General features: G+C 46.8%; 1 protein-coding gene across 1 annotated transcript; it reads right to left on the bottom strand.

Moving 5' to 3' along the window:
• Positions 1-619: 619 nt before the first annotated feature.
• LOC144700586 (RNA cytidine acetyltransferase 1-like) lies at positions 620-26,116 on the bottom strand. Its single transcript, XM_078572024.1, has 26 exons — positions 25,854-26,116; positions 25,656-25,747; positions 23,737-23,908; positions 23,521-23,643; positions 22,796-22,969; positions 22,415-22,525; positions 22,186-22,319; positions 22,011-22,104; positions 19,968-20,066; positions 19,467-19,603; positions 18,775-18,872; positions 6,040-6,172; positions 5,870-5,957; positions 5,686-5,785; positions 5,507-5,559; positions 5,154-5,330; positions 5,034-5,071; positions 4,822-4,921; positions 3,957-4,136; positions 3,763-3,871; positions 3,604-3,673; positions 3,385-3,538; positions 2,230-2,358; positions 1,809-1,934; positions 1,107-1,172; positions 620-1,025 (listed from the first exon to the last, which is right to left on the bottom strand). The coding sequence occupies exons 1-26, from the start codon at positions 25,956-25,958 to the stop codon at positions 780-782; spliced, it is 3,108 nt and encodes a 1,035-aa protein (XP_078428150.1). The 5' UTR covers positions 25,959-26,116; the 3' UTR covers positions 620-779.
• Positions 26,117-27,954: the final 1,838 nt, after the last annotated feature.

Raw genomic sequence — 27,954 nt, 5'->3', positions numbered from 1 at the left:
TGAGCAGAAAGAATCATTGACCCTCTAAGCTAAGCGCACCTTGCTTCAAAAACCTATGGTTGGGCCTTTCTTGCAATAATAATTTTAGTTTCCTGATATTATTCTTCCCCCAAATTTCTCGAGTGCTAACAGCCCAAACTCAACTTTTGGATGATTAAGAAATCGTCTCCCCTCAATATTCTCATCCTTAAGTAACATCCTCATGACTGTAAATATTTTCTACAACAGAAACGGGGCCTTTGTATAAAATAATAAAGAGAGATAAAAAACACTTAAAAATCAAAGAGATAAAGGCCAACTGAGAAGAGATGGGAACCAGAGAAAGACTGATGCATTGATTAAGAGGAAATAAGAGTGAAGGGTAAATGAGAAGGATTCGTCTCCATGGCAACAATAAATGATAATGATGATAAATAGGCACCAGGAAGACAAACTCATCATCACCTTGTCACTGCATCATCATTATCAGTATCATCATCATCGTCAACTTCTCATCATCCAGCCAAAGAAATCAAGGATAACAAAATTTGGGGATGGGGAAGACAAATTCGTCACTTGTCTCCTAAACTTTGGAACAAATAGGAGAGAGGAAAGAGTAGGAGAGCAAGACATACAAAGATACAGAAATCTAGAAGTATATTTATTACTTCAATATAAAGAAGAGTATTCCTACAGTTTTTAATTGCTGATTCAGGACAAGCATAATCGCATAAAGAGAAACAAATAAATAAATAAAATGAAAGTTTCCCACCAAAACTTACCCCCATAAGAGGACAGGGTCAAGGATGTCTTTTCCTCTTCTTCTCTCCCTTCTTCTTGCCGTCTCCTTTCCCCCTCTTCTTTCCTCCAGCGCTGTCCTCTTCGGTCCTCTCTTTCTCCCTTTTGGGCTTGGTTGACTTCACGCTAATAATGCCACTTTGTGGTATCTTTATACCCTCAATTTGTTGGAAATTACCATCCGTGCCATTATCCGTCGCTATATTGTCGCCTTCAATGCCTAGGAGATCTCTGGCTTTAAGTTTCTCCTATAGAAAAATGTAGACAATTTATCTATTTTTATTTTTTTTATGATAAATAAAGAAGTTTAGCTTTCAGAGATGGCCCACCATAGCATCTCTTGCTCCTTCCTCGAGATCTTCATTCATTGATTTGTGATGGGGAGTCATCGAGATCTTCAGACAAATAGGCGGAAAAGGAAGTGGGCATCAGAGTTGGAGAAAGAAAAGTGAAATATAATGTGAGAGATCATTTACATGCAGTTCTAGAGAGACAGATGAAGAGAGATCTAGAGAGAGAGAGCCATGATTAGAGTAATCCAATACAGACAGGTCTAGAGAGGGGATGTGAGTGATCATTTACAGCCAGCTCTAGAGAGATGAGATGATCTGAGTGATCACTTACAGCCAAGTCAAGAAAGAATGTGATGATAAGAGTGATAATTTACAGCCAGGTCCAGATGTTCATGTCTCGAATTCTAAAGATGAGTGAAATCTGATTCTCGGAACGACAAATAAATGATGATGATGGTACTCATACTGATGATGATGATGATGATGTTTTCGCTACTGATGGCTATGACAATTATGGTGATGCCGTTGCTGATGATGATGTTGATACTGTTAATGATGTTAACGATGATGTTGATAATCTTAATGATAATGATGTTGATGAAAACGATATTGATGTTGATGGTGTTCATCATGATGATAATGATGTTGTTGATGATGATGACGATGTTCATGATGATGGCATTGTTGTTGATGTGCAGTTGTGGTGATGGTGATGAACTCTAATAGTTTAACGCTCACCTCCTTTGTTCGAGGAAGGCTGGAGTCCATATCTTTGCTGGCAATCTCGTAGAGGAACTTGCAGAACTTCTTGAGCGCCTTCTTGAAAAGATGGAATATCTGTGATTTCTCCAATTTCATGTCTTTCTGCAAAGCCAGATTATTGTTATTTCCTAAATTCAGTATCACCGAAATTTTCCCTCGCAACAAACGCTTTCAAACTCGGACAGATTCACTATGCCTCAGGATTGGCCGCAAAACATCAAGAGGTCGAACCTATCCTATGCTATTAGTTTTTCCATTTAAAGATAAACAAAAAACATAAACCTTCATTTAATCCAACAGTCATTTTAGCAGGATGTGTCCATTTCTCAAAATCTAGTTAAGCACAAGTCACCAACCTACTGATGCACACTTCAAGAACATGAAAAACAACAGTCACCTGAACATAGATAAAATCCTGGTTCTGCAAGCCCAAGCACAAAAGAATGGAGGCCTGAACGGCAGAGAGAGAAACTGGAAGCTTCTCAAGGAAGTACTCGTAAGTGAGGATCGGAACAAGATCGAGTATCTGTGGAATATAAAAAGGATATTTTGTCAGAACAGCCGTAAGGATGAAGAATATTTAACTGTTTTCACAACACAAACGTATTCAGTTTAATTTCCGTAGACCCAACCCTTGACTCAGAACAGCCGATGTGACCCCTAACTCGTCCTTTTGGTCAAATCAGGAAGAATGAGCATGTCAAGTGGTCTCATAATAAAACTAATTATACATTTTTTAAGAACATTACTAATTATAGATTTTAAGTGTGTCAATTCTTCATTATTTATAATGAACAGGCATATCAATTATGACAGGGCTGAGTGGTTTGGGTAACCTGATTGTTAGTTTGTGTATACTTGTGAACTTCATGTAAGTGAGCCACTTACCATAACTGGTCCACAATGCTTTCCTTCAAATTTTAAGGACCAATTGTTTGTGGGCCACGCGTGATGCACGGCCCACGTCAAGTAAACCTTCAAGTCATCTATTTCTCACGTGAGAAATAGATGACCCAAGTTATTTGGCTCAGCTGGTATTTAACCAGCTTGTTCGAGATTCAATATATGAGGTTTTAGTTCCCTCTTTCCCTAACCCTAACAGGAAAGGCGGCGACAACTGGGGAAAGAAATCGACTATAATGAACACTAAACTTACCCAGTGAGCCCAGCCAATTTAAATGAAGAAATGGACTCAATGTCCGACTGGATTGGGTATCCTGACACGATCCCCCCCACCCGCCCTCTTAGTTGGGTCTGGTCAGCCAACCTGACCCCAACCCCAAACTCCATTGTGATATACAGGTAAAGGCGCAATGAAAATAATCGTGATTTCTTACTAAGGCTTCTCTAAGTGAATTCTTGGTAGTACGGATTTTTAAAAAGTAACTTTTTTTGAAAGAGATTTTAAACTATTAATGGAACCCAAGATCAAGAGTATCGTGATTAATTCAACTGAGATGGAATTTTGCAAATATGATGGTGGACCCAACAAGAATATTAACAGGCATTATCATGATTAATGATTTGACCGTGAGTATGAATATATACGTACCAAATGATGATCTGTAAAATTGTTGGAGGTGAAAACTTGCAGCCTCTTCAAATCTTGAGCCGACAAGAGCCCTCTTAGGTGCTTCACGGCCTCATCAGGCATAGAGGACACAGATTCTTCCTCCTCCTTGAAGGTAATTTTAGGCGCTAACACACTGAAAGAAATATGATAATAAATATAATGACAACGATACTCATTGAATATCTTTCAAAGGCCAACCTCATCACGAGCTTGTAGTCCATCGACCGGAAGCTATAACGCAACAAACGGGTAAATCTCTGCTTGAAGTCTTGAAACAGAGAAAAAAACCTCAGATCAGGTAAAAGATGGAAACTTACGCACTTGATAATAAAAGAAGTATGCGTAATTGTAGATTACCTTGATAAAATGGAAGCATAAAACCATAGTCACCCTTATCGTCAGAATCAATATCATCATTATTTAACGGCTTTATGATCATGCATGTATGCTCGCCAGTCTCAGCATTCTACTCGGATAAAATTTAACAAAGAAAGTTAGGATATCGGGGTTCAGAAAGGGAAACCGAATCATTAGCCAAGGGGATGGATTACTGGAATTTGGCTGACGTAGAAAGGGATAAACTTGTGTTTTCTCCAAAATCGGAAGAGCTCCCAGGTTAGACCAAACGACACGCTAAGATAGTGGAGTCTCTCTGGACGGCGTTCATTGAGATGAAGAAGAAGAGGAGGAAGGTCTTCTCTTGGCCTCACAGTTTCCTCCAACAACGATATCTGACAAAGAAAATAAATTGAAATCAACAAGAGCAAGACCCTTATAATTAAAATATAAAAGCAACCTAGTAGAGCTCCATGGAAGGATATTGAGCACACCCACTTTTTCCAGTGCCCCTCCTCCTATACTCATTTTCCCTTTATTCTAGGTCACTGGTACTTGGCCACAAGTGAATGGGCCCATTCCATAGTCTGTGCTCAACTCACATAAGTTTTCCTTTCTTTTAGGGGCCTACTTATGAACAAGACATAATGGACCTTTATTGGGGCACTAGTATTTTAACCAGAGTCTTCCTATAAACTAGGCCTTTCCTCGCCTAACCCTAACGCTTGCTAGCAGCAGCTGAGAAGAACACTACTGGCGCAGCATTTGACAAAGGAGTTAGATGCGTAAGAGTTTGGGGAGGAGGAGGAGAGAGAGAGAGAGAGAAATAGAGGAAAAAATTAGAGCTTGATTGCAGGGATAAACGCTGCGGCCATAGAGCTGGGCAACAACAATAAACCCCAAACTCTATTAACTAGAGATTCCCCACCCTTATAGAGGAATAAGAGTCCTAAGGAAATTTATTTTTGAATAAAACGAATAAATAACAAGAAAAGCTCAACAACCAACAAGCCTAAAAAGTCAAATTTTTAATATAGTTCTTTTGAAACAAAAAAGTAAACTTTTTTTAAGAGCTCTTACCTTTGCTGCAGCCTCGGTGATCCTAGCAGGAGTTGAGTTTTTTGCTTCCAAGGGCTCTTCCGGACCCATTTCAGAAAATGTGAGCTCTCCTTTGTAATATCTGCATAAAAATATCGCCCAAAGCCAATTAACATAAATGAATAAGAATATACAATTTTGATTATCAGCTAACTTGGATCTATGTAACTGCAAGATATCCCGATATGACAAACCTCGTAAGGAGCTCTACTGCAGTAGTACCATAACCGAGCTGCCATTGATGAAAAAGATAAGTATCAGCAAGATGAATTCTTCCTAATGTAAGAAAACATTATAAAATCATAAATTGATACCTTTTGGGCACTAGGGTGGACTGCAATGCGAACAATTCGAGCCCCTGACAATGTTGGGAAATCATCGTTTTGAAATTGCTTCTCAAATGTCCAGACTAATAGATCACCAGACGGATAGAAATTATCGCTTCTACTTCTGTAGACAGAATCCCTCGAAATTTGACCTTCGAGGCAAACCTGAAAAGACAATGAAATAGATCAAATAATTAATGACGTTCACTTCCATGATTTTGATAACGAAGTGCAACCTTTATATTACAACTCAAACGGAGCAAATAGATTTTTGGTACATGATTTACTAATCAAAAGAAAATTCAAAAACCAGTGAGGAAATAAATTTAGATAGAAAAGACCTGAACGACGCAAAGAATATCAGGAAGGACATTTGCTGACTCGTCAACGGGACCTGACAACATACCAAGCCACTGAATAATTAATTGAAGGATAACATGGAGGACCTTAAAACCATTGCAAGCTGTTACAACAGATGAAACAGGAACAATCAAATCATATATTATGATCATATACATACCAAGAAGTACAAACAGGTGGTGGGCAGGAGCATCTGACATCAATTGCAAGTCATTTGGCGAATTCTTATAATGTGACGCAACGTACAGAGCCATCATTCTCTGAAAAAATTACCCAAAGAGGGAAGAGTAGGAATATATGTGATTTGGGCTTGAGACAAGAACTATAATCGGCGACCAATCTACCTGCAGAAAAACTTCACTATCTTTATGATGAGAGAACAGTGTGTCTCGATTAACATAGTAGAGATCACATTCGCTTGGATGAGGAAGCCTACCACCGGTAAAAACAAGCCAATGATGATGCTTAGGATGATTTTGATAATAAAAAAAATGCAAAAAATAATTAAGCAGACCTGGTTAAGGCAGGAATTGACTTTGTGACATCCAGGCACAGAAGATCATTGAGCCAGGATTCGATCGGATCAGCAGATGCATACCTTATTGACTCAGTCAGTTCGATTTTTTTGAATGGTCTGCCAGAAATATCTGCAATAAAATAAACGTTACTTCTGATATTCTTCAGGAAGATGCATCCATTAGACAGTTCATGGGGTTGACTGAATACAACACAGAATAGCTTCTCGAATCAAAACTGTGAAACCCTAGAAGGGTTGAGGGAGAGGAGAAGATCCTAGATTGAAGGAGGAAGAAGATAATGACATGTTTGGACCCAAAGGGGTACATAGAGGGTATTTATACCCTAGGAGAGTAAGTAGGAGAGAGAGTACATAATAGGGAAGAAGTCCACACTAACACCCCCCCGCAAGCGAAGTATGGATGTCGTCCATGCCGAGCTTGGACACCGCACGTTGAAGCAGGGGCCGGGACAGTCCTTTGGTGAGGACATCCGCGGCTTGATCCGCGGAGGCAACAAAGTCAAGGTCGAAGATGCCTTCGTCCATCCGCTCCTTGAAGAAGTAGCGGTTGCGCTCCATGTGCTTGATCTTTCCCTGCTGGCCAGGGTTCTGGGCCAACGCAATCGCCGACTTGTTGTCGCAGTAGAAATGGATCGGGCCGGAGTACTCCACCCGAAGGTCATGGAGAATGCCGTAGATCCATTGGCCCTCAGAGGCCCCATCGGCGAGTGCCGGTACTCGGCTTCAGCACTGGAGCGGGACACCTTGTCCTGCTTGCTGCTCTTCCACGTGACAAGACTGCCAAACAGAAAAATGCAGTACCCAGTCGTGGAGCGATAATCCACAATCGAACCGGCGAAATCAGCGTCGGTGTACACCTTCACTGTCCGATCCGTACTCCGTGGGAAGAGCAATCCCTTCCCGGGGCAACCTTTAAGGTACGCAAGTACCCGATATGCTGCCTGGCGATGGATCTCCCGCGGTGAGTGCATAAACTGGCTGAGAAGATTGACGGCGAAGCTGATATCCGGTCTGGTGTGCGTCAAATAGAGGAGTTTCCCCACCAGCTGCTGATACTGGAAGGAATTCACCACAGGCGAGTCGTCCCCTGCACCCAACTTCACGTTTGGGTCAATGGGAGTACTCACTGGCGCACACTCCGTCATGCCCGCAAGGGCCAGCAAGTCAACGGCGTACTTCTGCTGAGACACAAAGATGCCCCGGGGGGCGTATGCCACCTCAAGGCCGAGGAAGTAGCGGAGAGGCCCAAGGGCCTTAACCTCGAACTCCTTGGCCAGAGCAATACCAAGGCGAGTCGCCTCTGCAGAATCGGAGCCGGTGATAAGAATATCGTCAACATATACAGCCAGGATGGAGACGCCGGCGGGAGAATGGCGGAAGAACAGCGACGCATCGCCGTTGCTCTGGGTGTAGCCCTCGGTCTTCATCACGGAAGAGAACCGTCCGAACCACATCCGCGGAGACTGCTTGAGTCCATAAAGAGACTTCCGCAGTCGGCAGACGGTGCCAGGAGGGCCGAGGGCATACCCCGGAGGTGGCTGCATGTAAACTTCTTCCGTCAAGTCGCCATGGAGAAAAGCGTTCTTCACGTCGAACTGTCGGATACCCCAGTGGAAGTGAGCAGCCACTGCCAAGATAAGACGGACGGTGTCCATCTTCGCCACGGGTGAGAATGTCTCGAAGTAGTCCACGCCGTAGGACTGAGTGAACCCTCGGGCCACGAGACGCGACTTGTAGCGCTCGAGGTGCCATCAGCATGATGTTTCTTGGTGTGAATCCACTTGCAACCCACCGCCCGCTTGCCAGGAGGGAGTGGGACAACATCCCAAGTGTGGTTCTTGAGCAGGGACTGCATCTCCTCGTCCATCGCCGCTTTCCAATGAGGAGAAGCGATAGCATCGGCTAGGCGGCGTGGAATGGGGTCCGACTCGATGCGAGTGAGAAACAGCCGGTAGGAAGTACTCAGCCGGTCGAAGGAGATATAGTGGGACAGGGGATAGCGCGGAGTGCGGGTGCACTCGCGTACCCCCTTCCGAAGGGCGATAGGCCATCCCAACTGATCGTCATCATCGGGAGGAGACAGGGAAGGATCGTCCGATGGTAGAGCGGAAGCGAGTGGAGACGGAGACTCCTCGGGGAATGGAGAAGAATCCGCAGGAGGGAGAGAGGGCGACTCCCCAAGAGGTGTGGATGACGACACACCGGGGGAGAGGGGAGCCGCGGGGGAGGGAGGTGTCGGCGGTAGTGGCGGAACCGCTAACGGGGTAGGCGAGGGTGGCAAGGATGCCGGAAGGGGCAAGGGGGAAGTGGAGGAGTGCTCCGACGACCCCGTAGGAGAAGAAGCCACTGGAATGGAAGGCCGATCAAGTGGGGGAGAAACAATGGAGGAGGGCAAGGGAGCAGTGGGCCCCGCAATAGGAAACGGCTCTAAGTGGGGAGCCGCAAGAGCCTCATCCAACGAGAGGCGGGATGAGGGGTCACCGAAATAGGACTCATGTTCGGCAAAGGTGACGTTTGCCGAGATGAAATACCTCCGAGAAGGTGGGTGATAACACCGGTAGCCTTTTTGAAGGGAGGCATAACCCACAAACACGCACCGGAGGGCACGAGCGTCGAGCTTCGTGCGGGAAGGAGACGTGTCATGCACATAGGCAGTGCAGCCGAAGACGCGAGGGAGCAGGCCGGTCCGAAGAGGCACGCCGGGGAAGGCCTCAATCATCCGATCAAGGGGACTGTGGAACCCCAAGATATCGGAGGGAATGCGGTTGACGAGTTGCGTGCTCGTTAACACCGCATCACCCCAATACGACCAGGGTACCTGGTAGTTCAGCAAGAGTGTCCGGGCCGTGGAGGTGACATAGCCAATGCGACGCTCAGCCATGCCGTTCTGCTCCGGGGTCGCCACACACGAGGATTCATGAAGAATACCCCGTTCGGCAAAGTAGGAGGCGAGATCGGCATTGACGAAATCGCGGGCGTTGTCGGACCGGAATCGCTGAATGCCGCGGCCGAACTGAGTCTGGACGACGGCACAGAAGTGACGGACGGAGGCAGGAACCTCAGATTTCGCCGCCAGCAGGTAGGTCCACGTGTAGCGGGTCGCCTCATCGACGAGAATCAAAAAATAGCGATGGCCCTTTAGGCTCGCCTGTGGGGCCGGTCCCCAAACATCACTATGAACGCGGAAAAACGGCGTCGAGCTGTGGGACACAGACGGAGAAAACGTGGATCGTCGATGCTTGGCCAACTGACAAGCTTCGCAAACAACGGTCTGTAGGTCTAGTCCAGTACACAACGACGGAAATAAACGCTTCAAAGTGGAAAACGGAGGATGACCCAGGCGCTGATGAGCCAACTGGAGCCGTGCACGGCGCTGCTCGTCAACCGGACGGAGGCTACGAGGTACCAAGAAGCACTGCGAGCGGCCCCCATCGTCCAACAGCAGCAGCCCATTCTCGTCTAATGGCTGTAGTCCGCCCCCCCTTGTCAGAAAGGAACATGCCGTCAGGTTGGAGGTGAAACGAACAAAAAACTGAATCAACCAGACGCTGCGGTGACATGAGGACGGCTCGCAGGTCGGGGACGTGAAGGACGTTGCGGACAACACCGAGGCCGTCAACATAGACTGCCCCGATACCAGCCACGCGGAGACGTCCACCACCGGCCGTGAGCACGTCATTTACTCCACTATGCCTCTCGTAGGATACAAACCGGTCGTTGAACGGGTCATGTGATCGGTAGCCCCCGAATCAAGCACCCAGGTTGTATCCGAGACCAGAGGTGAGTGGAGAGCCGTATGACCACAGTACCACTGATCAGACACCGGAGAGGAGTACGCACCGAAACCGCCAAAATGGGCGGAAGACTGGGACTGCATGGCGGCCAGCTGCTCGCGGAGAAGGGCCACATCAGCCTGAAGCTGATCCATGGGTGACGTGGAGGACGGAGTGGCTGCGACCATGGCCTTCGGGTCGGCTGCCTTCTTCTTCTCGTTATCTAACTTGCGACGCCGGCAGAAACGACTGCGGTGGCCGGGCTTGTTGCAGTAGTTGCATACCACTGCGGAGGCCGGCGGATCGGAAGTAGAGGCGGAAGAGGAAGTGGAGGAGGAAGTCGATGGCCGAGTGAGAAGAGCCGTCGAGTCGGGAGAGGGCTCGACGGAAGCCTGCTGCAGCTGGAAGTGACTTTCCTCCTCCTGGAGTTCCTTGACGAGATCATCGATTGACGGGAGTCCTTCGCGTCGATGGAGGGCGCGACGACGAATGTCATCGTATTCTTTGTTGAGGCCGTTTAGGAATCCCAGGAGCCGGATGCGGAGTGTATTCTGATAGGACACGGAAGTCGGGTCATCCGTTGGCAGGTAGTAGTCAACTTCCTCCCACAGCTTCTTGTGGGCCAAGGCATAGTCCGAAATGGACAATTGGCCTTGACGGAGGTTTTGGGCGCGCTGGACAAGGCTAAACAGGCGCCAGTTGTCGCCATCACGGCCACAGTAGGCAGCGGCCTGGTCCCAAAAACCCTTCACAGTCGTCCGGTGCGGGAACTTGTCACGGAACTCGGGAGCAAGAGTGTGAATGTACAGCCAGCCCATGATAAAATTTTCCTCGGCTTCCCATGCCGCGAAGTGTGGATGGGTCGGCGGTAGCGGTCCGGCTATGCAGTGTTTGAACAATTGGCGCGCCTTGAGGGTGGTCTCGATGTACCGACGCCAGTTAAGGATGTTCGGGCCGCGGAGAAGGGTCGACTCCGGGACCATCGGGAGAGGATGGACCACCTTGTGCGACAGCGGTTCCCGCTGAAAATCAGCGTCGGAAAAATCACTAGCAGGCGTCGGCACTAGCGGGGCCACTGTGGTGCTGGCATTGCCGGAGACGGGAGGGTCAACACTGTCGTCCGCCATCAGGCAGGCAGTTGACTGTCAGGGGTCCGCTCGGGGCTGGCTGCTCAGGCAGTTCCGCGGTCGGGCTGCTCGGGCTGCTGGACCGTGCAGGTCTGGCTGCTCGGGCGGCTGGTCCTCTCGGTCTGGCGGCTCGGGCGGCTGGTCCGCTCGGATCGGCTGCTCGGGCTGCGGGTCCGGGCAGGGCTGGCGGCTCGGGCGGCTGGTCCGCTTCGGGCTGGCAGCTCGGGCGGCTGGTCCGCCGGGGCTAGCAGCTCGGCGGCTGGTCCGCCGGATCGGCTGCTCGGGCGGCTGGTCCGCGCGAAGCGACTGGTCCGCTCGGGCTGCTGGACCGTGCAGGGCTGGCGGCTCGGGCGGCTGGTCCGCTCGGGGCTGGCTGCTCGGGCGGCTGGTCCGCTCGGAGCTGGCGGCTCGGGCGGCTGGTCCGCTCGGATCGGCTGCTCGGGCGGCTGGTCCGCGCGGAACTGGCGGCTCGGGCGGCTGGTCCGCTGGGCTGCTGCTCGGGCGGCTGGTCCGCTCGGATCTGGCGGCTCGGGCAGCGGTTCCACGGTGGGAGACGGTCTTCGGCAAAAACGGTGGTCGTCGGTGGAACCAGGGTCGATTCTGCAGGAAGTTAGGGTTTCCCTTCCTGCAGATTCGAACAGGGCTTTGGTTCACCGGAGTTCCGCCGGGATTAGGGTGATGTCAAGCCCTATACTCAGATGCCCAAGGGCTCTGATACCATGTGAAACCCTAGAAGGGTTGAGGGAGAGGAGAAGATCCTAGATTGAAGGAGGAAGAAGATAATGACATGTTTGGACCCAAAGGGGTACATAGAGGGTATTTATACCCTAGGAGAGTAAGTAGGAGAGAGAGTACATAATAGGGAAGAAGTCCACACTAACAAAAACGTCACAAGGTCACTCAATAGTTAGAACTGTTAGTGAGATAGTCAGCCTTATGGGCTAATGGGCCCTATTCTATAAGCCCATTAGCCCTCTTATCATTCTCTCCCTCCTAGGGTATATGTATACCCAGCCATGTACTCTATTGAGTTATGTCATTATCTTCTTCCTTCCTCTCTTGACATGGTATCAGAGCTCCAGAGCTCTTCCATCTAGGGTTTGACATCACCCTCTCGCTGTCTAGCGAACCCGGAGCGTGACCGACGGATCAGCCACAGCGCGAGCTGTAGCCAGCCCGCGGAGCTTCCGGAGAACCAGCCGCAGCCGCAGCCCTAGCCGGAACCGCAGCCGCAGCCGAGTGCCAGCCACAGCCGCGCACAGCCACAGCCGCAACCGCGCACAGCCACAGCCGCGCACAGCCGCAGCCGCGCACAGCCGCAGCCGCAGACAGCCGCAGCGCAGCGCCGCACAGCCGCAGCCGCGCGCAGCGCGCAGCGCCAAGACAGCCGCAGCGCGACAGCCGCGCACAGCTGCAGCCGCGCACAGCCGCAGCCGCTCGCCAGCTGCAGCCGCACAGAGCCGCAGCCGCAGCCGCGCGCCAGCCACAGCCGCGCACAGCCGCAGCCGCAGCCGCAGCCGCAGCACGGGCCGCAACCTCAGTCACAACAGCCGTCTCCGTAGAGACCACGGCTCTGATGTCGGAGGAACTTTACTCCACGGGCCAGACGCGTCAACCAGCCGTCCCAGATGATGGCTTCACCGATGCAGACTTTCAACGAGAACCCTTGTCACACAAGGTTACTCATTCTCTGCCGGCGGTTCCCGACACGATGTGTCTCCAGGGCCCGAATTTGTTACAGTGGCGTCACTTTGTCGAGACTACTCTCAAGGCTCGCCAACTGTTCAAGCATTGCACACAAGCCCCGCTTCCATCGACCCATCCACACTATGCGGCGTGGGAAGCCGAGGAACACTTCGTCCTTGGATGGCTCCACACGACCTCCCTGGCACCCTCGTTCCGTGAAAGGTTCCCTCGCTGCACCACCGTGAAGGGTTTTTGGGACCAGGCCAACAAATTTTGCTGCCGCGAAGGGGACAACTGGCGCCTCTTTATGCTCGTTGCTAAAGCCAGCAACTTTCGCCAAGGCGCACTGTCCATCTCGGACTATGCGCTGGAACACAAGAAGCTGTGGGACGAGGTGGACTACTACTTGCCGACGGATGATCTGGCGTGCAAGTCATTCCAGAACACTCTTCGCCTACGCCTCTTGGGGTTTCTTTATGGCCTAAACAAGGAGTATGACGACACTCGGCGCCGTGCCCTCCATCGCAAGGAAGGCCTTCCTTCCATTGATGACTTGGTGAAGGAACTCCAGGAAGAGGAGAGTCATTTTCATGTCATTGGCACTCTCTCCTCGGAGGCAGCTCGTGACTCGACTGCCCTCCTCGCCCAGCCTCCCTCGCCCGCTCCTGCTCCCCCCGCGGAGGCGGCCCCCTCCGGGCTGATTTGCTCCTACTGCAACAAGCCTGGACATCTCCGCAAGTGGTGCAAGAAGCGTCAGTACGACAATCGGAAAAGAAGGAGGCTACCGAAGGGAAAGCTATGGTTGCCTCCTCCTCTACCTCTTCTACCAGCCCGGCGACTATTGAGCAGCTCCAAGCCGACTTGGCCCGTCTCCGTGACCAAGTGGCTACTATGCAGACTCAGACTCAGTCGACGGCACATTTTGGTGGATTTGGTGCGTTCTCTCTCCCTCAGTCTGAACAGTGGTATTGTGGTACGGCTTCTTACTCGCCTCTCGTATCGGATACGAGCTGGGTTCTTGATTCGGGGCAACCGAACACATGACCCCGTTCAATGACCGGTTTGTATCCTCGAAGGCATAGTGGGGACCGTACAGTTCTTACAGCCGGTGGTGGACGGTTGCGTGTTGCTGGAATTGGGGCAGTGTTTGTAGACGGCCTCGGAATGGTCAGCAATGTTCTTCATGTCCCCGCCCTGCGAGCTATACTTATGTCTCCTCAGCGTTTGGTTGACAGTTTGTCCTGTTCTTTTCACCTCCAGCCTGACGGGATGTTTCTATCTGACAAGGTGGGTCGGACTACACCGATTAGGCGGGAGAACGGGTTGCTGTTGTTGGACGATGGGGGGCGCTCTCGGTGCTTCCTGCTTAACCGCCAACTCCGACCGGCGGATGTGCAGCGTATGGGACGTCCCCAGTTGGCTCACCAACGGCTGGGTCACCCGCCATTTTCAGTTTTACAGCGTCTCTTTCCTTTGATGTGTACTGGATTGGACCTTCAGACTATCGTGTGTGATGCCTGTCAACTGGCGAAGCACCGTCGTTCATCTTTCTCTCCGTCCACCTCGCACTCCTCCACTCCATTATTTCGCATCCATAGTGATGTTTGGGGACCCGCCCCGCAGGCTAGCCTAAAGGGCCACCGATACTTTCAGATCTTTGTTGACGAGGCCACCCGCTACACATGGGTCTACTTGTTGACCGCCAAATCTGAGGTTGCTCCGACGGTCCGTCACTTCTGCACCATGGTTCGTACTCAGTTTGGCCGAGGTATTCAGCGCTTCCGCTCCGATAACGCCCGGGACTTCGTCAACACCGAGCTGGCCACGTACTTTGCTGACCATGGGATTCTCCACGAGTCCTCTTGTGTGGCCACCCCGGAACAGAACGGTATGGCAGAACGTCGGATCGGGTATGTCACGTCGACCGCCCGTACCTTTCTACTGAACTATTCTGTTCCGTGGGCGTATTGGGGCGAGGCGGTCTTAACGAGTACCCATCTCGTAAACCGTCTCCCCTCCCAGCCCCTCGGGTTTGTCAGCCCACTGGATCGTCTCTCCACGGCGTTCCCCCATCTCTCACTGCGGACTGGACTCCTCCATCGCATCTTCGGGTGCACGGCGTACGTCCACGATACGGTTCCCACTCGCACGAAGCTCGATGCTCGAGCTCTCCGGTGCATCTCCGTCGGGTACGTTTCTCTCCAGAAAGGTTATCGTTGCTACCACCCTCCGTCTCGGAGATTTTTCATCTCGGCAAACGTCACCTTTGCCGAGCATGAGTCTTACTTCGGTGATTCTACCTCGCGACGCCTTCCGCTGGTTGAGGCGTCTTCGACTCCTTCCTTGGAACCCTTTCCATTTGTGGGACCCACTCCTCCACCGTCGCCGTCCCCAGCCACCTTCTCTCCCTTGCCTCCTACCGTCTCACCTCCCGGTGCACCGTATCCTCCCCCTAGTGCACCTCCTAACCCCGGGAAGTCCATCTCTCACCCCGGGGAGCTACCTCCTACTCTTGGTGCACCGTATCCTTCTCCTAGTGCACCACCTTCCCCCGGGGAGCCTCCCCCTACCCCCGGGGAGCTATCTTCTTCTCCCTCCTTTGCTTCCGCTCCTCCGTCGGACGATGCGTCACCCTCGTCTACTGATGATGATGCTCAGTTGGGATGGCCTATCGCCCTTCGGAAAGGGGTTCGTCAGTGCGCTCGCACACCTCTCTACCCCTTATCTCACTATCTCTCTTTTGATCGGCTAAGCCCTTCCTACCGGTCCTTTCTTTCTCAAATCGAGTCGCATCCCCTCCCTCGTCACCTATCCGATGCTCTTGCTTCTCCTCATTGGAAAGCGGCGATGGATGAGGAGATGCAGTCCTTGCTCAAGAACCACACTTGGGAAGTCGCCCCACTTCCTCCTGGCAAGAGGGCGGTGGATTGCAAGTGGATTCATGCCAAGAAGCATCATGCTGATGGTACTCGAGCGCCTCAAGTCTCGACTTGTGGCTCGGGGTTTACTCAGTCGTATGGCGTGGACTACTTGAGACCTTCTCTCCTGTGGCGAAGATGGAAACAGTCCGTCTCCTCTTGGCGCTATGCGGCTCATTCCGACTGGCGTCGACAGTTCGATGTGAAGAATGCTTTTCTCCACGGTGACTTGACGGAGGAGGTGTACATGCAGCCACCTCCCGGATATACCCTTGGCCCCCCGGGCACCGTTTGCCGGCTGCGGAAGTCTCTCTATGGACTGAAACAGTCACCGCGGATGTGGTTCGGTCGGTTCTCTTCGGTCATGAAGACCGAGGGCTACACTCAGAGCAATGGGGATGCCTCCCTATTCTTCCGTCACAGTTCCGCGGGTGTCTCCATCTTGGCCGTGTACGTCGACGACATCCTCATCACGGGGTCCGATTCTGCAGAGGCCGGCCGCCTCAGCTCTGCGTTGGCCAAGGAGTTCGAAATCAAGGCCCTCGGACTTCTTCGCTACTTCCTCGGCCTTGAGGTGGCCTACTCCCCCCGGGGGATCTTTGTGTCACAGCAGAAGTATGCCGTTGACCTACTGGCCTTGACCGGAATGACTGAGTGTGCACCGGTTACTACTCCCATCGACCCTAACGTCAAGTTGGGTAAGGGGGAGGACTCAGTACCGGTGAACGCATATCAGTACCAGCAGGTGGTGGGGAAACTCTTGTACTTGACCCACACCCGCCCCGACATCAGTTTCGCCGTCTACCTCCTCAGTCAGTTCATGCACTCTCCGCGGGAGATCCATCGTCAGGCGGCCAACCGGGTACTTGCGTACCTAAAGGGCTGCCACGGGAAGGGCTTGTTCTTTCCTCGGTGTATGGAGCGGACCGTGAAGGTGTACACTGATGCGGACTTTGCCGGCTCAGTTGTGGACTGTCGTTCCACCACGGGGTACTGCACTTTTGTCTTCGGCAGTCTTGTCAGTTGGAAGAGCAGCAAGCAGGACAAAGTGTCCCGCTCCAGTGCTGAAGCCGAATACCGGGCACTTGCCGATGGGGCCTCTGAAGGCCAGTGGATATACGGAATTCTCCATGACCTTCGTGTGGAGTATTCCAGCCCGATCCACTTCTACTGCGACAACAAGTCGGCCATCGCCTTGGCAAAGAACCCTGGCCAACAGGGACGGATCAAGCATATGGAACTCCACCGCTACTTCTTCAAGGAGCGCGTGGACGAGGGCATCTTTGACTTGGAATTTGTTCCATCCGCTGATCAAGCTGCTGATGTCCTTACCAAAGGACTATCTCGACCTCTCCTGCAACGTGCAGTGTCCAAGCTTGGCATGGATGACATCCATACTTCGCTTGCGGGGGGGTGTTAGTGAGATAGTCAGCCTTATGGGCTAATGGGCCCTATTCTATAAGCCCATTAGCCCTCTTATCATTCTCTCCCTCCTAGGGTATATGTATACCCAGCCATGTACTCTATTGAGTTATGTCATTATCTTCTTCCTTCCTCTCTTGACAAGAACTCCTTACACTTTTGAAAGTGGACAACTCGGAAAAAATTATAGTTAACATTTACATCAAACAAGTTAATTTAAATATCTGCGCAATGTGCATAATTTTGGGTAAAACATTAATGAAAACATATGCATAATATCAAATTAGAAAAAAAAATGAACCCATGCACCAACCTTCAAATTGGAAAACCAAAACCCATAGAACACTCCCAAGACATTAAATCCAAAGACCAAACCAAACAGTAAAATTAGAAGCTCCTCCATAAAAAAGCTCCTGTAAACCATTAACCTTCACGTCCCATCTAGTATTTTTTTTTCTGAAAGGGGGAGAGGGGGGGAAGGCCTTGGCAGGATGGACAACAACGCGGTGGACAAGGACAAAGGAAGAGTGGCGGTGAGTGGCAGAGGGGGTGTCGTCAGTGGGGTGGAGATCCAACAGAGTGGGCGTCACCAGGTTAGAAGGTAGCTACAAAAGGGAAACACGAAATTCTAACTTCATGTCCTGCCCTTCAATGAGGGCTATATATTTAAAGGGAAATGCAAAGACAAGAATGCCCCCAGTGGGCTGAATAGAGGGATAGATAATGACAGAAGGTCACCCCAGATTGATGATTCTCCCTAATTGATTAATAGGTAGAAAGTTATTAGTACAACCTAAACCCAAGGGGTCTCCACACCCTTCTTTAAATTGTGTACTATGCCGACCAGCGATACCCCTTGTCCCTTGAAAAGGTCCATGTTGTGGTGCAGCTATACTGCCCAGAGGAAGATAAACAGCCATTTCTGTTCCTCCTGCCTCCAGGATACCCCGTCCCATAGAGAGCTGCAGAAGGCCTGTGCTGAGGAGATAACCCCCCTATCATAGAGTGGACGGCCCACACTGCCTGAGCAAATGGGCATTCAAAAAAAAAGATGGGAGCAGTCTTCTTCAAACACTAAACATAGCACACTCTGCCAGGACGTCCAGTAGCCATTTCTTCATGGAGACCTGCGTCAGCAATCTTCATTTAAGGAACAGTCGCACTTTTAGAGGGATATTTAGTTTCAATACAATTCCGCATGTGTTGACGGTTGACAGTTCCTCCTATGATTGTTTATGTCTGATTTGTACAAATGCACCCCTGACGGCAAAGGGTATGCCAGACCACATCCAACCATCTTGTGCCCCAGTTGCATGTCGCAGATGTAGTATGGAGCGTTGCATCCCCTAATAATCTTCCACCCTTGGAGTTGAATGAGTTTAACTAAATAACTTGCCAGTTTCATCAACATATTGGCTCTCTAATTTTCCAAGAAGCTTAAATTTGTAACGAACGGGAGATAGATAGGAAGATGGCACGAGAAGAGGGCTTGATATCAAGCAAGGGAAGACAAGAGCCTCGTTCATCAAATTCCACTATCAACTCAGTACACGACGATGAGCGTCATCCAAAAAATTAGAAAACTATCTCCAAATATGGAATCATGCAATTCCTCACACGACCCACTGGTTTCATGTAAATTGTTAATATTGACGAAAATTACACAAAAAATATTTTTTTACCATTTACTTTTGCTGACATTTATTTTGAATAAACATTCCTTTCGCTGACATGCTTAAGTAAAGATATTTTACGGACGCAAACTCAACAATAATTTCTGCTCACCAGAATGAGCGTTGTCACTGCTCTTCACCCCAGTCACACTTTGTTCTTCCAACTGGGTTAGAAGCTTCAATGATAGAGAGCGGCCTGTCCCTTCGTAACTTTGAAAATAGAATCATAGTTTATTCAATATACTATCACCAAAATGACATTAAAAAAAGAGAGACGAGGAGAGATATTGAGAAGGTAAGTTGAGAGAAAATCACAAGAGAGAGAGAGAAGCAAACAGACAGCTAGAGTAAGACTTCTTTAAGGGAGAAGCACTGTTGTGACACAGACATCTAAAAAACAGATGGCATCTAAAGGAGTACAGACGAAAATTCATCAACAAAGAACGCTAATTTTACTCTGAATCGATCTAACAAGTCGAATACAGCCACTGCTCTGTGTCTGCGCTAAGTTTATTTTCTTCTCTCATGTAATCGGTATTGCGTCATAAGTAAAACAGGCCCTACACCAGATATCAATATCTTCCTTCCTTTTTTTTGAAAGAACTTCTTCCTTTTAACTTACTCTTTAGTGGGCCCACTCATAGTTGTTATTTCTCCTATTTACACCTGCTATTTAAACGAGGGATTAGGCAGAATAGATTGAACATTTTCATCTAACCCTATATCGTGTTTGCCAGCTACTGGAAGGGGCTGCCTCTGCAATATGCAACAAACAAAATACAGCAGGATGGAAAGAATATATACCCATTGACAGTTGATGAGAGGAACACAAGGTATGGTCCGAGCATGGATTTCACAATTGGTAACGGTATAGCTGCCGCCTCATCAATAACAAGCAGTTCAACTTGAGAAAGTTTACCATGATCGCGCGGTTGTATGTACTGAAAGATTAAAAAAAGAGAGTCGTCAGCATTCCAAGCTTTTAAACAACAGAGAATGGCAAGATTACTCAATTCCAACGGAAAATTCACAGAACCGTTCCTGATACATGGGTAACAAAAAATTCATGCATTTCGAAACCTAAGATTTGATAGGAGATCCAAGCCTCAAGTAATAAAATGTGGAAGATTAGGAATATGCAAGAAATAAAACGTTAAAAATACCCTAAACCTTTGTCCCTAAAACTTGAACCCTAGACCTTCATGCAAAGTTTACATCTTACTATCATCAAAAAAATGAAGAAATTTCCATGTATCAAATCTGGGGTGGGTAGACTGAGAAGCGATGAGTAAAGTTAATACTCACTTGGATAGTCTGCCTGTGCTGTTTGTAGATATTTAACCGAATAGTTGCTTTCTTTAGCTCAGGGTCCGCACTTCTCACAACATCATAATGTAAATGCTCCTGAAAAAAGCATAGTTTAGCAAATCCAAAGAGATACGGAGTCTCAATATGGATCCAACGCTTGAGTGTCAGCCATTTAAAGAGTTTGCTAAAAAATTGAGCTGCAAAATGTTGATGCTCTAAAGAGATTAAAAGAGCAGAGGCGTATTGAAGAAAAAATGAGGAGAGAAAAAAATCAAGGGAATTAAAATCTGCAACCAACAACCATTATTAATACAAGATCACGACTTATCCCAATAAGCAAGTAGTGTACAGCGATATGATTAGATCAGAATAGGCTCCTCGTGGTGCTCCTGGCCATTAGGGCTGCTCTGCAAAGAAGTGGTAATTAGGGGAAGGGCTGCGTCGCTGGATTTGGTACTTCAGGATGCGGACTTTGTATTTGTCACAGAAAAGGGGCCGGACTAGTCGGTAATGTTTTCGTCATGATCATATATTTATAATTAATTGGGCGTTGATCACAAATTTCAGGTAATATTCCCTCTTTTACTGATCCATATGTTCAATTCAATCAACCCATCGGCATGATTGTAATCATATCAAAATATTTGATCCATCAGATAGGCTCGACACAGATCTGTTTATTCTAGCGGATCTGATCCAAATCACCGATTTGCTTGATCTGACCGATCAGATCCATTGACTCAATCAGATCGTCCCATAAATTGGAACGGCCCGGAGAGTGACATTGCTTCTTTTGATGATGGAGGTGGGGCCCACTACCAAGCTGATTGATTCGCCGGGCTCATCGACAATCAGATAGTCTTTGATCAACCATTTGATTTATCCACTCGGCCCAATCAGCATGGTCGATCCAACCATTGAGCCCATTCAATGATCTGATCGTGTGCAGATCAGGGATGGAAGCAGATAAAGGATCAACCTTTTGAACGCGCAACCATAGGATTGGGCATTTAAAACTGGAAACTATCATTGAGAAGGGAAACTGTTGAATTTCATACTATGGACCTTGTTCTCTTGTCTTCCTCCAATGCTTCTGCAGAATCCCGTAACAGACTTCAAGAATGTAACAGCCCTCTCTGCTGGAGCTCCATTGACTTATATACTTGCCAGGCTGTACGTCTAGTGGGGCCCACAACAAGAAGACTCCCAGAATAGAATGAATTCTAGACAAGAAGTATTATTCTAAATATCTCGGCTGACAGAAACTATACATGAATACGGCAGCTGATAGCTACAACTCATTAAAGATTTAGAGATCTGGCCAAATTCAAAAACTTTATGACATTTTTGTGGAAGATGAAGTTTTTATTCACCCGCTTCCACTGAAAAGACGCTATTATCTGCAATTAGCCTCTTCCTTGATCTCCAGGTTTTGTTTTCCATAGAAACTACGGAGATTTGAAAGAAAGGCAATTAATACATATTGCGTTACGATCTATTTCCCCTAGTAAAGCCCACAAGGGGCATTCTCGTCTTTGCATTCGCATATTGCATTTCCCTTTAAATATGTAGCTCTCCTCATTGGAGGGCACAACATGAAGTTACAAGTTAGTGTTTCCCCTTAGTAGCTACTCTCCTACTCAATGACGTCCACTCCGTCGGGTCTCATTCCCTCTGGCGATGCCCACTCCGCCGCTCCTCCACCGTCCTCGTGTCCCTTGGCGTTGTCCATTCTGCCGAGGTCACCTCTTTCCCTTTTCATCTCAATACATTCCCGGTGGGGATCGTGTCATATTTTTCTGAGCTTTAAACCTGGGTCTGATAGGGTGTGGGGTTTAGGAATGTTCAATGTTTTAGATATTAGGACATAGGCTTGCAAAATTTGGACAGTTAGATTCAATTGCATGACATAAATACTAGTATGAACACATGGCCCGAATTACGACTACCATTAACCAAATGAACTGTACTTAGTTACGTAGATCATTTTTTTCTATCAAACACAAGCATAAACTGGACACCATCTATATTCAAACGCACCTTGTATTGAAGAGATATCAGCCCCTTGCAGACAAACTCAAATAATGTCTTCAAATTCTCAGGACTTGGGGCAGTCACATATATATTGGAATATCTGAATAACAAATAATAATAGAAGTTAGAACCATGGAAGCAACAAAAAGAAAGCCAACTGGAATTGAGTATCCTAGACAACCCTGCAGCAACAGCTCCTGCAATGGCAAGGCCAAGCGCAGCTGACTTCCCTCGTCCTCGAGCAGCAATCAATGCCACAGTGCTACGAAGCGTCTTCTCAAGTATAGCATCAAGAAAAGTTATCACAGCTTTTCCCTGTTCAACAAAATAATTAACACCAAAGAAAATGATTGAAGCATCACCTACAGGAGTCTATGATTTTTATTTTTACTTCTTAAACGCAGAATTACCTGATCCATTGTACAACATTTTCCAATCAATGGACCAACGGGAAAGTCCTCGTGGAGTTGCTCTTTCAAGCTTTTGAGATCGCGCTCTGCATCGGACAGCCCTTCTGAATCCTGAACACAGCAATGTCAAGGAAGAAAATGTGGATCTATTCAAAAGTATGTGTTAGCCAACGCCTAATTTATAACCTTGTTATTTTTAAGTCCTTCACGGACAGACATTTCTTTAAACAGACGTTTCTGTATTTGTAAGTGTGTCCCAGAGGAGACCCGTTTTTGTTCAAAGATTTTCTTAGGAAGTAAAATTATAGTACTCCAATTAAAAGAGGATCAAACCTCTTGAAGATAGAATCATAAAAAACATATGATACAAAAATAACTTACCTCAGAAATTGTGACAGCCTTGATCGACCTCATATGGGATGATATAGGCAAAATATTAAGCTCATCATCCATAACTATACATGCCTTGCACGTGGCCAGAGAGAGTAGAAACCGTTCGTTGAATCTCCCTGTTGCCATCGAATGAGACTCTGTACGAAACCTCTCGTGAACATCCTGAAGTTTGAAACGTCAACAAGATTCATTCATACGTCAACTTCCCTTTGATATAACCATCTAATTAGGGAGTTATACAATCAAGGAATTCCACAAGAAATGGGATACAATAATAGGCTTCTTCTAAAGAATAAAAGTAGAGGGCTAAAGAGACGTAATGTCTAATGTCAGCCAGAGAATGTAGGTTTAATTCTTGTCGTCATATTTCTTCTCTATGTTATTTGGTCTGGGGGCGTACCTATTAGCCCATCACATCTAATACCTAGTCTGCCTTTTGAAGGCAGACAGAATGCAACTGAAACACAGCCATTATGGGGTATTTTGTCTTTTCCCATTTAAGACAGGTATTTACGAAAAAGTGTATTACCCTGTCTGCCTTAAACAGAATGCAAATGAAAGTGAACCATTTGAAAAGTTTATTTCGAGCTCCCAGACCACGGGTATCTCCGGTCACCCTGCCTTCTCTCTCTTTTCCATTCGTCCAAAGAACAAAAGAAACAAGATTTGAAATAAAAGCAATCATAAGAAGATCAGAGAAATAATTTGCTCACCATGACCATAGTAAAAAGGCTCGTCAATGAGGGCAGGGAACGAAGCAACAAAACAACCAGTCCGCCCCCCTCTACCGTTTCAATGGTCCTAGCCAGGATATTAGGAGTTAATGCCTCAAAGTCCTACAAAATGGAAAAGCGACGGTAGTGTAGAGCAGAAATATAATTAAAAAGCCTAAGATATTAACTATGAATATTCAATAAACATAAAACTACCTGTAGGATGCACATCCCGAAAGTGTTACCGAGGATTCTTTCTGAATCCCGGTACAAGCAAAAATTGACACCACTGCTTTCTATAAATAGAGAAAACGGGTCAACTTTTTCGGGATCCAGCAAACCTCGTTGCATCAGTTTCTTTATCTGCTTGGCTCGTTTCTTCTTGTGGCTAAGATGCGTAAAAAAGGTTAGCACGTTTGGCATGGAAATATTCTAGAATCTACAATGCATCAATAATAAAAAGAGGATAGATAATGGACATCCTGCAAATCGTATGCCACAATGTTCAGATATTAAGATCAGATCAATGATGTATAAAAGCATCATAAATTGATCATGCCAGCTTAATGAGAGGCTGCCAAGCCTATCATTATAATGGAAGCACTGTTAACTGTGGAAGATCTTGGACAGTTCTGTGGCCAAATAAGGTTTCTAAAAAAAGTAATGAAATACTCAAAGATATCCATTGACAAAGTTTGACGTAGATAATCCAATGATTTTCGAAGCAGATGGTGCTCTATATCCAGATAAATTTGTCCTTCATTACTGTTTGCCATTAAAATTACACCTTTATTTACTCTAGCTTGAATTTCTTTGTTTTGCGTGCCAGTTCTGCAGAAGCAGAACAGCCCAATTGCAAGCCTCTATATTTTGGGGTTTCAGAAAGAAAAAGCCAACTGAATTTCGTGCTCAGAGTCTGGGGTTTAAAAATCCATGAGATACACTGGCAGGCTTGGACCTGGGCCCGGAGCAGGCACAGACTCGCCCTGAATTTAAGTCACCTAATTCACATAACTAAGGCACTTAAACACTGACGTAAAAAGTACAGTAAGGGCCTCTGTTTAAGATTGTTGATACACCCATACGAGATACATATTATAATGATCTCATAAGGGTCAGTTAGCCGTGTAGTCTGGATAGAGCGGCCCACCAGGGATTCTTATTAATAAGGATATGGACCTTTTGAGCTTCTTTTTCAATAACATAAAAATATTAGTCTTTCGTCATGTTCTAGACGAATTTTCTCTTATGCTATGTTCTTCAAAAGTCGGTGTTCATCGATCCTTTCAGAATGCAGGCTCCTTTATCTCATGACCATTTTCTTTGTTACAAGATCCCTTTCAGCAACTTATGCCAGGCATATTGGGCTTTCCCAAAGCCATATTAAGAGTTCTTCGCATCCGAAATGATTAATTAAGCAATCAAGATGCCTTTCGCATTAGGCATGTAGAGAAGAACTCCAAAAATATGAGCTTCAAAATGCAGGACCTAATTTCTTTAAAACTTCAAACTAGAGTAAACACTAAACGTACAAACATAGTGAACAAAATTTTTCAAGACTTTCCAGGACAACGGAACAAATCTTGCAAATAAAAATCATATTTGGTTGCCTCACTACCCAACAAAAGGCTTAAAACGATGAGAAAACAAATGATAACGAAGCAAACGATCAGATAATAGTCCAAGGCTCAACAGAAGGGTGAAAAGAAGAGATGAGGGGGTAAGCAAATACTCTATGAACAAATAGGGTGGTGAAGACAAGGGAAACAACATTCCGAGCAAGGATAACATATCTCAATCCTCAGGAGAGCATAAACAGACAAATGATTCTTCCACATCATAATTTTAATTCAATCAATTTTTTCAGTCAAATTCAACCGAAATGTGATGCAAAATGAACCCATGAATGTGTTCTACAGATTGAAGGCAGGCTCTCAAGAGTAGCCTTGGAAGTTAGACACCAACAAGAAAAAGCTAATCAGCTTTATGTTCAGGTGTGCAATGTCGTAAAGGAGATTAACTTAGGCATTATCCTATGAAGATAAATCACTCATGGCTGAGTTACTAAACTCATAGATAGAATGTTCACTACATTAAAATTCTATTTTTTCACCAATAGAAATAAAGGCACTGACCTGCTAAGCTCCAATTTGTCTTTGTAACACCACAAGACGCTCGGTCGTGATTTCACAGACGCCTTGGTCAGCATATAATGGAGATTAACAATCTGCGAGAAGCCAAAAAAAATTAATCCACGAAATGAAATGGGACGTAATTCCGATAAATTGCCGGAAAATATTGATGGGTTCCTCCAGAATCGTAAATGGAAGAACCTGTTCGCGCGATTTGTCACCGACGATGACGAACATCGACCGGTGGCGCAATTTGACGCCGTTCTCAATCAAAGTCCGGATACGATCGTCCACCTTCTTCCTCATGGTTTACGGGAAGATTAGCAGCTGGGGAGGAGCTCTCCGACAACTGTTTCGAAGGAAAACTGCAATCCGAGGGGGGGTGTTTCTTCTTCCTCGAGCTTCTTGAGTTAAAACCCTTCAAATTTTCAGACTGGGGAAGAAGAGGAAGAAGAAGAATAGAGGGTTTTAGGAGAGGTTTAAGGGCCCATCAGAAACCCTAGGCCAAGTCTGAAGGACTGGATTTCCTCCAGTTAACAGGCCCAATATCACATTCAAGACCAGTTCTCAAGCCCAAAAACAGTGCTAAAACCCCAAGGAAATTAGTTGTTAATTTTTGAAGTGCAAGGAGAGAATAAGAAGTAAGAATAGGGTTTGAGGAGAGGTTTTTGTGCCCATCAGAAAAGCCTTGTCCAATCTTGTGGGACTATTTCACACCAAAACCCAGTTCTCAAGCGCAAATACACAGCTAATGCCTCGCGTAAATGAGTTATTAGTTTTGGAAATGTAAGGAGAGACGAAGAAGAAATAATAGGGTTTGAGGAAAGGTTTTAGTGCCCATCAGAAAACTCTTGTCCAATCTTATGGGACTAGATTTTATGTAGTCAACAGGCCCTATTTCACACCCAATACCAGTTCTTAACCCAAATACACTGATAATACCCCATAGAAATGAGTAATTAGTTTATAAAATGTAAGGAGAGAAGAAGAGAAAAGAAGGGTTTGAGAACAGTTTTTAGTGCCCATCAGAAAATCCTTGTCCAATCATGTGGGACTAGGTTTTATGCAGTCAATAAGCCTGATATCATCCCATTATAGCCCAGTTGTCGTGCCCAAATATGCTAGGACAAAAGTGAGCCATTAGTTTTGAAAAGTGCGAGGGGAGGAGAATAAGAACAAGAAGAAGAAAGAATAGGGTTCTACGAGAGGTTTTAGTGGTATCAGATAATCCTGGCAAAAGTGATGGAAGAAAAATGCATGTTAATTTTAAATGTCATTGTAATTTAATTTGCCTACAATCAAATAAATTTGATAAAAGTATAAATCTCACTCAAATGTATAGTTGGAGTACGGTCGTCTCCACAGGGACTGGCCTTTAGGAATGTATTTAATAATTGAATTATTATTTAATATGGAATAATAATGATACTTAAGATAGCGAGGATAGAAGAAATGAGTAGTTAGTAAGTAGAGGGAATATTAGGTTAATATGAGAAATGGCTAGGAGAGAAAATCAGATATTGTATTAATAGATTTTTATAGATGCTAGAAATAAAAAAGAATTATAATATTAGAGAATATAGTTAAAGATGATATTAATATAGGTAGTGGAGGGGTAGATAAGACTGGTACTATGGATAAAAATGTAAGGTATTATTTATAAAATGTTAGGAGGATATATCTTTAATTAACAGTAAGTTATATTTTAAATAGCAGGGTGGTATAATAATAACGATTACTAATATATAAGTAGTTAGTGAAGAGAAGGTAATAAGGTTTGAGAAGTAAAGAGTTACTTAAGGAGAAGAATTATAAGAGTAAAGAAGAAGAATATAACAGAATTTGATAGCTAGGTAAGTACTTGGATTTACTAAGTGCTTACCTTTTGGCACCTTTCAGAGCTACATGAGCAGTCAGGAGGTTGTCACGACTGTCCCGCTGCTCTCGCCATTGCCGTAAGGGTCTCCCAACGTCAATGAAGTCTCGGTCAAAAGATGGGTAATTAGGGGCCTTCGAGCCCCTTTAATGGCTTGGGAGGGACCTCCTAGGGCATCAAATGGAGGGGGATAGCCCTAGGGGTCCTCCTAGGTCATCGGATGGCTTGGCGGTCCTCCCATGTCGGTCAAAACTACAGGCGGATGGTCCGACGGCGTCGATGACCAGGGGCGGAGATAGACGGATTTGCTCCTAGGTATCATATCTCTATTATAATATGTCCAATGGTTGTGATTAAATCGCAGCTCCGCATGTCAGCACCTCGTCAGCCACCTCATCAGCTGCCTCAACACCCTCCTTTCTTCTG

The sequence above is a fragment of the Wolffia australiana genome, chromosome 3, assembly GCF_029677425.1.
Source record: "Wolffia australiana isolate 7733 chromosome 3, ASM2967742v1".
NCBI classification, from domain to species: domain Eukaryota; kingdom Viridiplantae; phylum Streptophyta; class Magnoliopsida; order Alismatales; family Araceae; genus Wolffia; species Wolffia australiana.
This window is presented reverse-complemented; position numbering and strand designations above follow the sequence as displayed.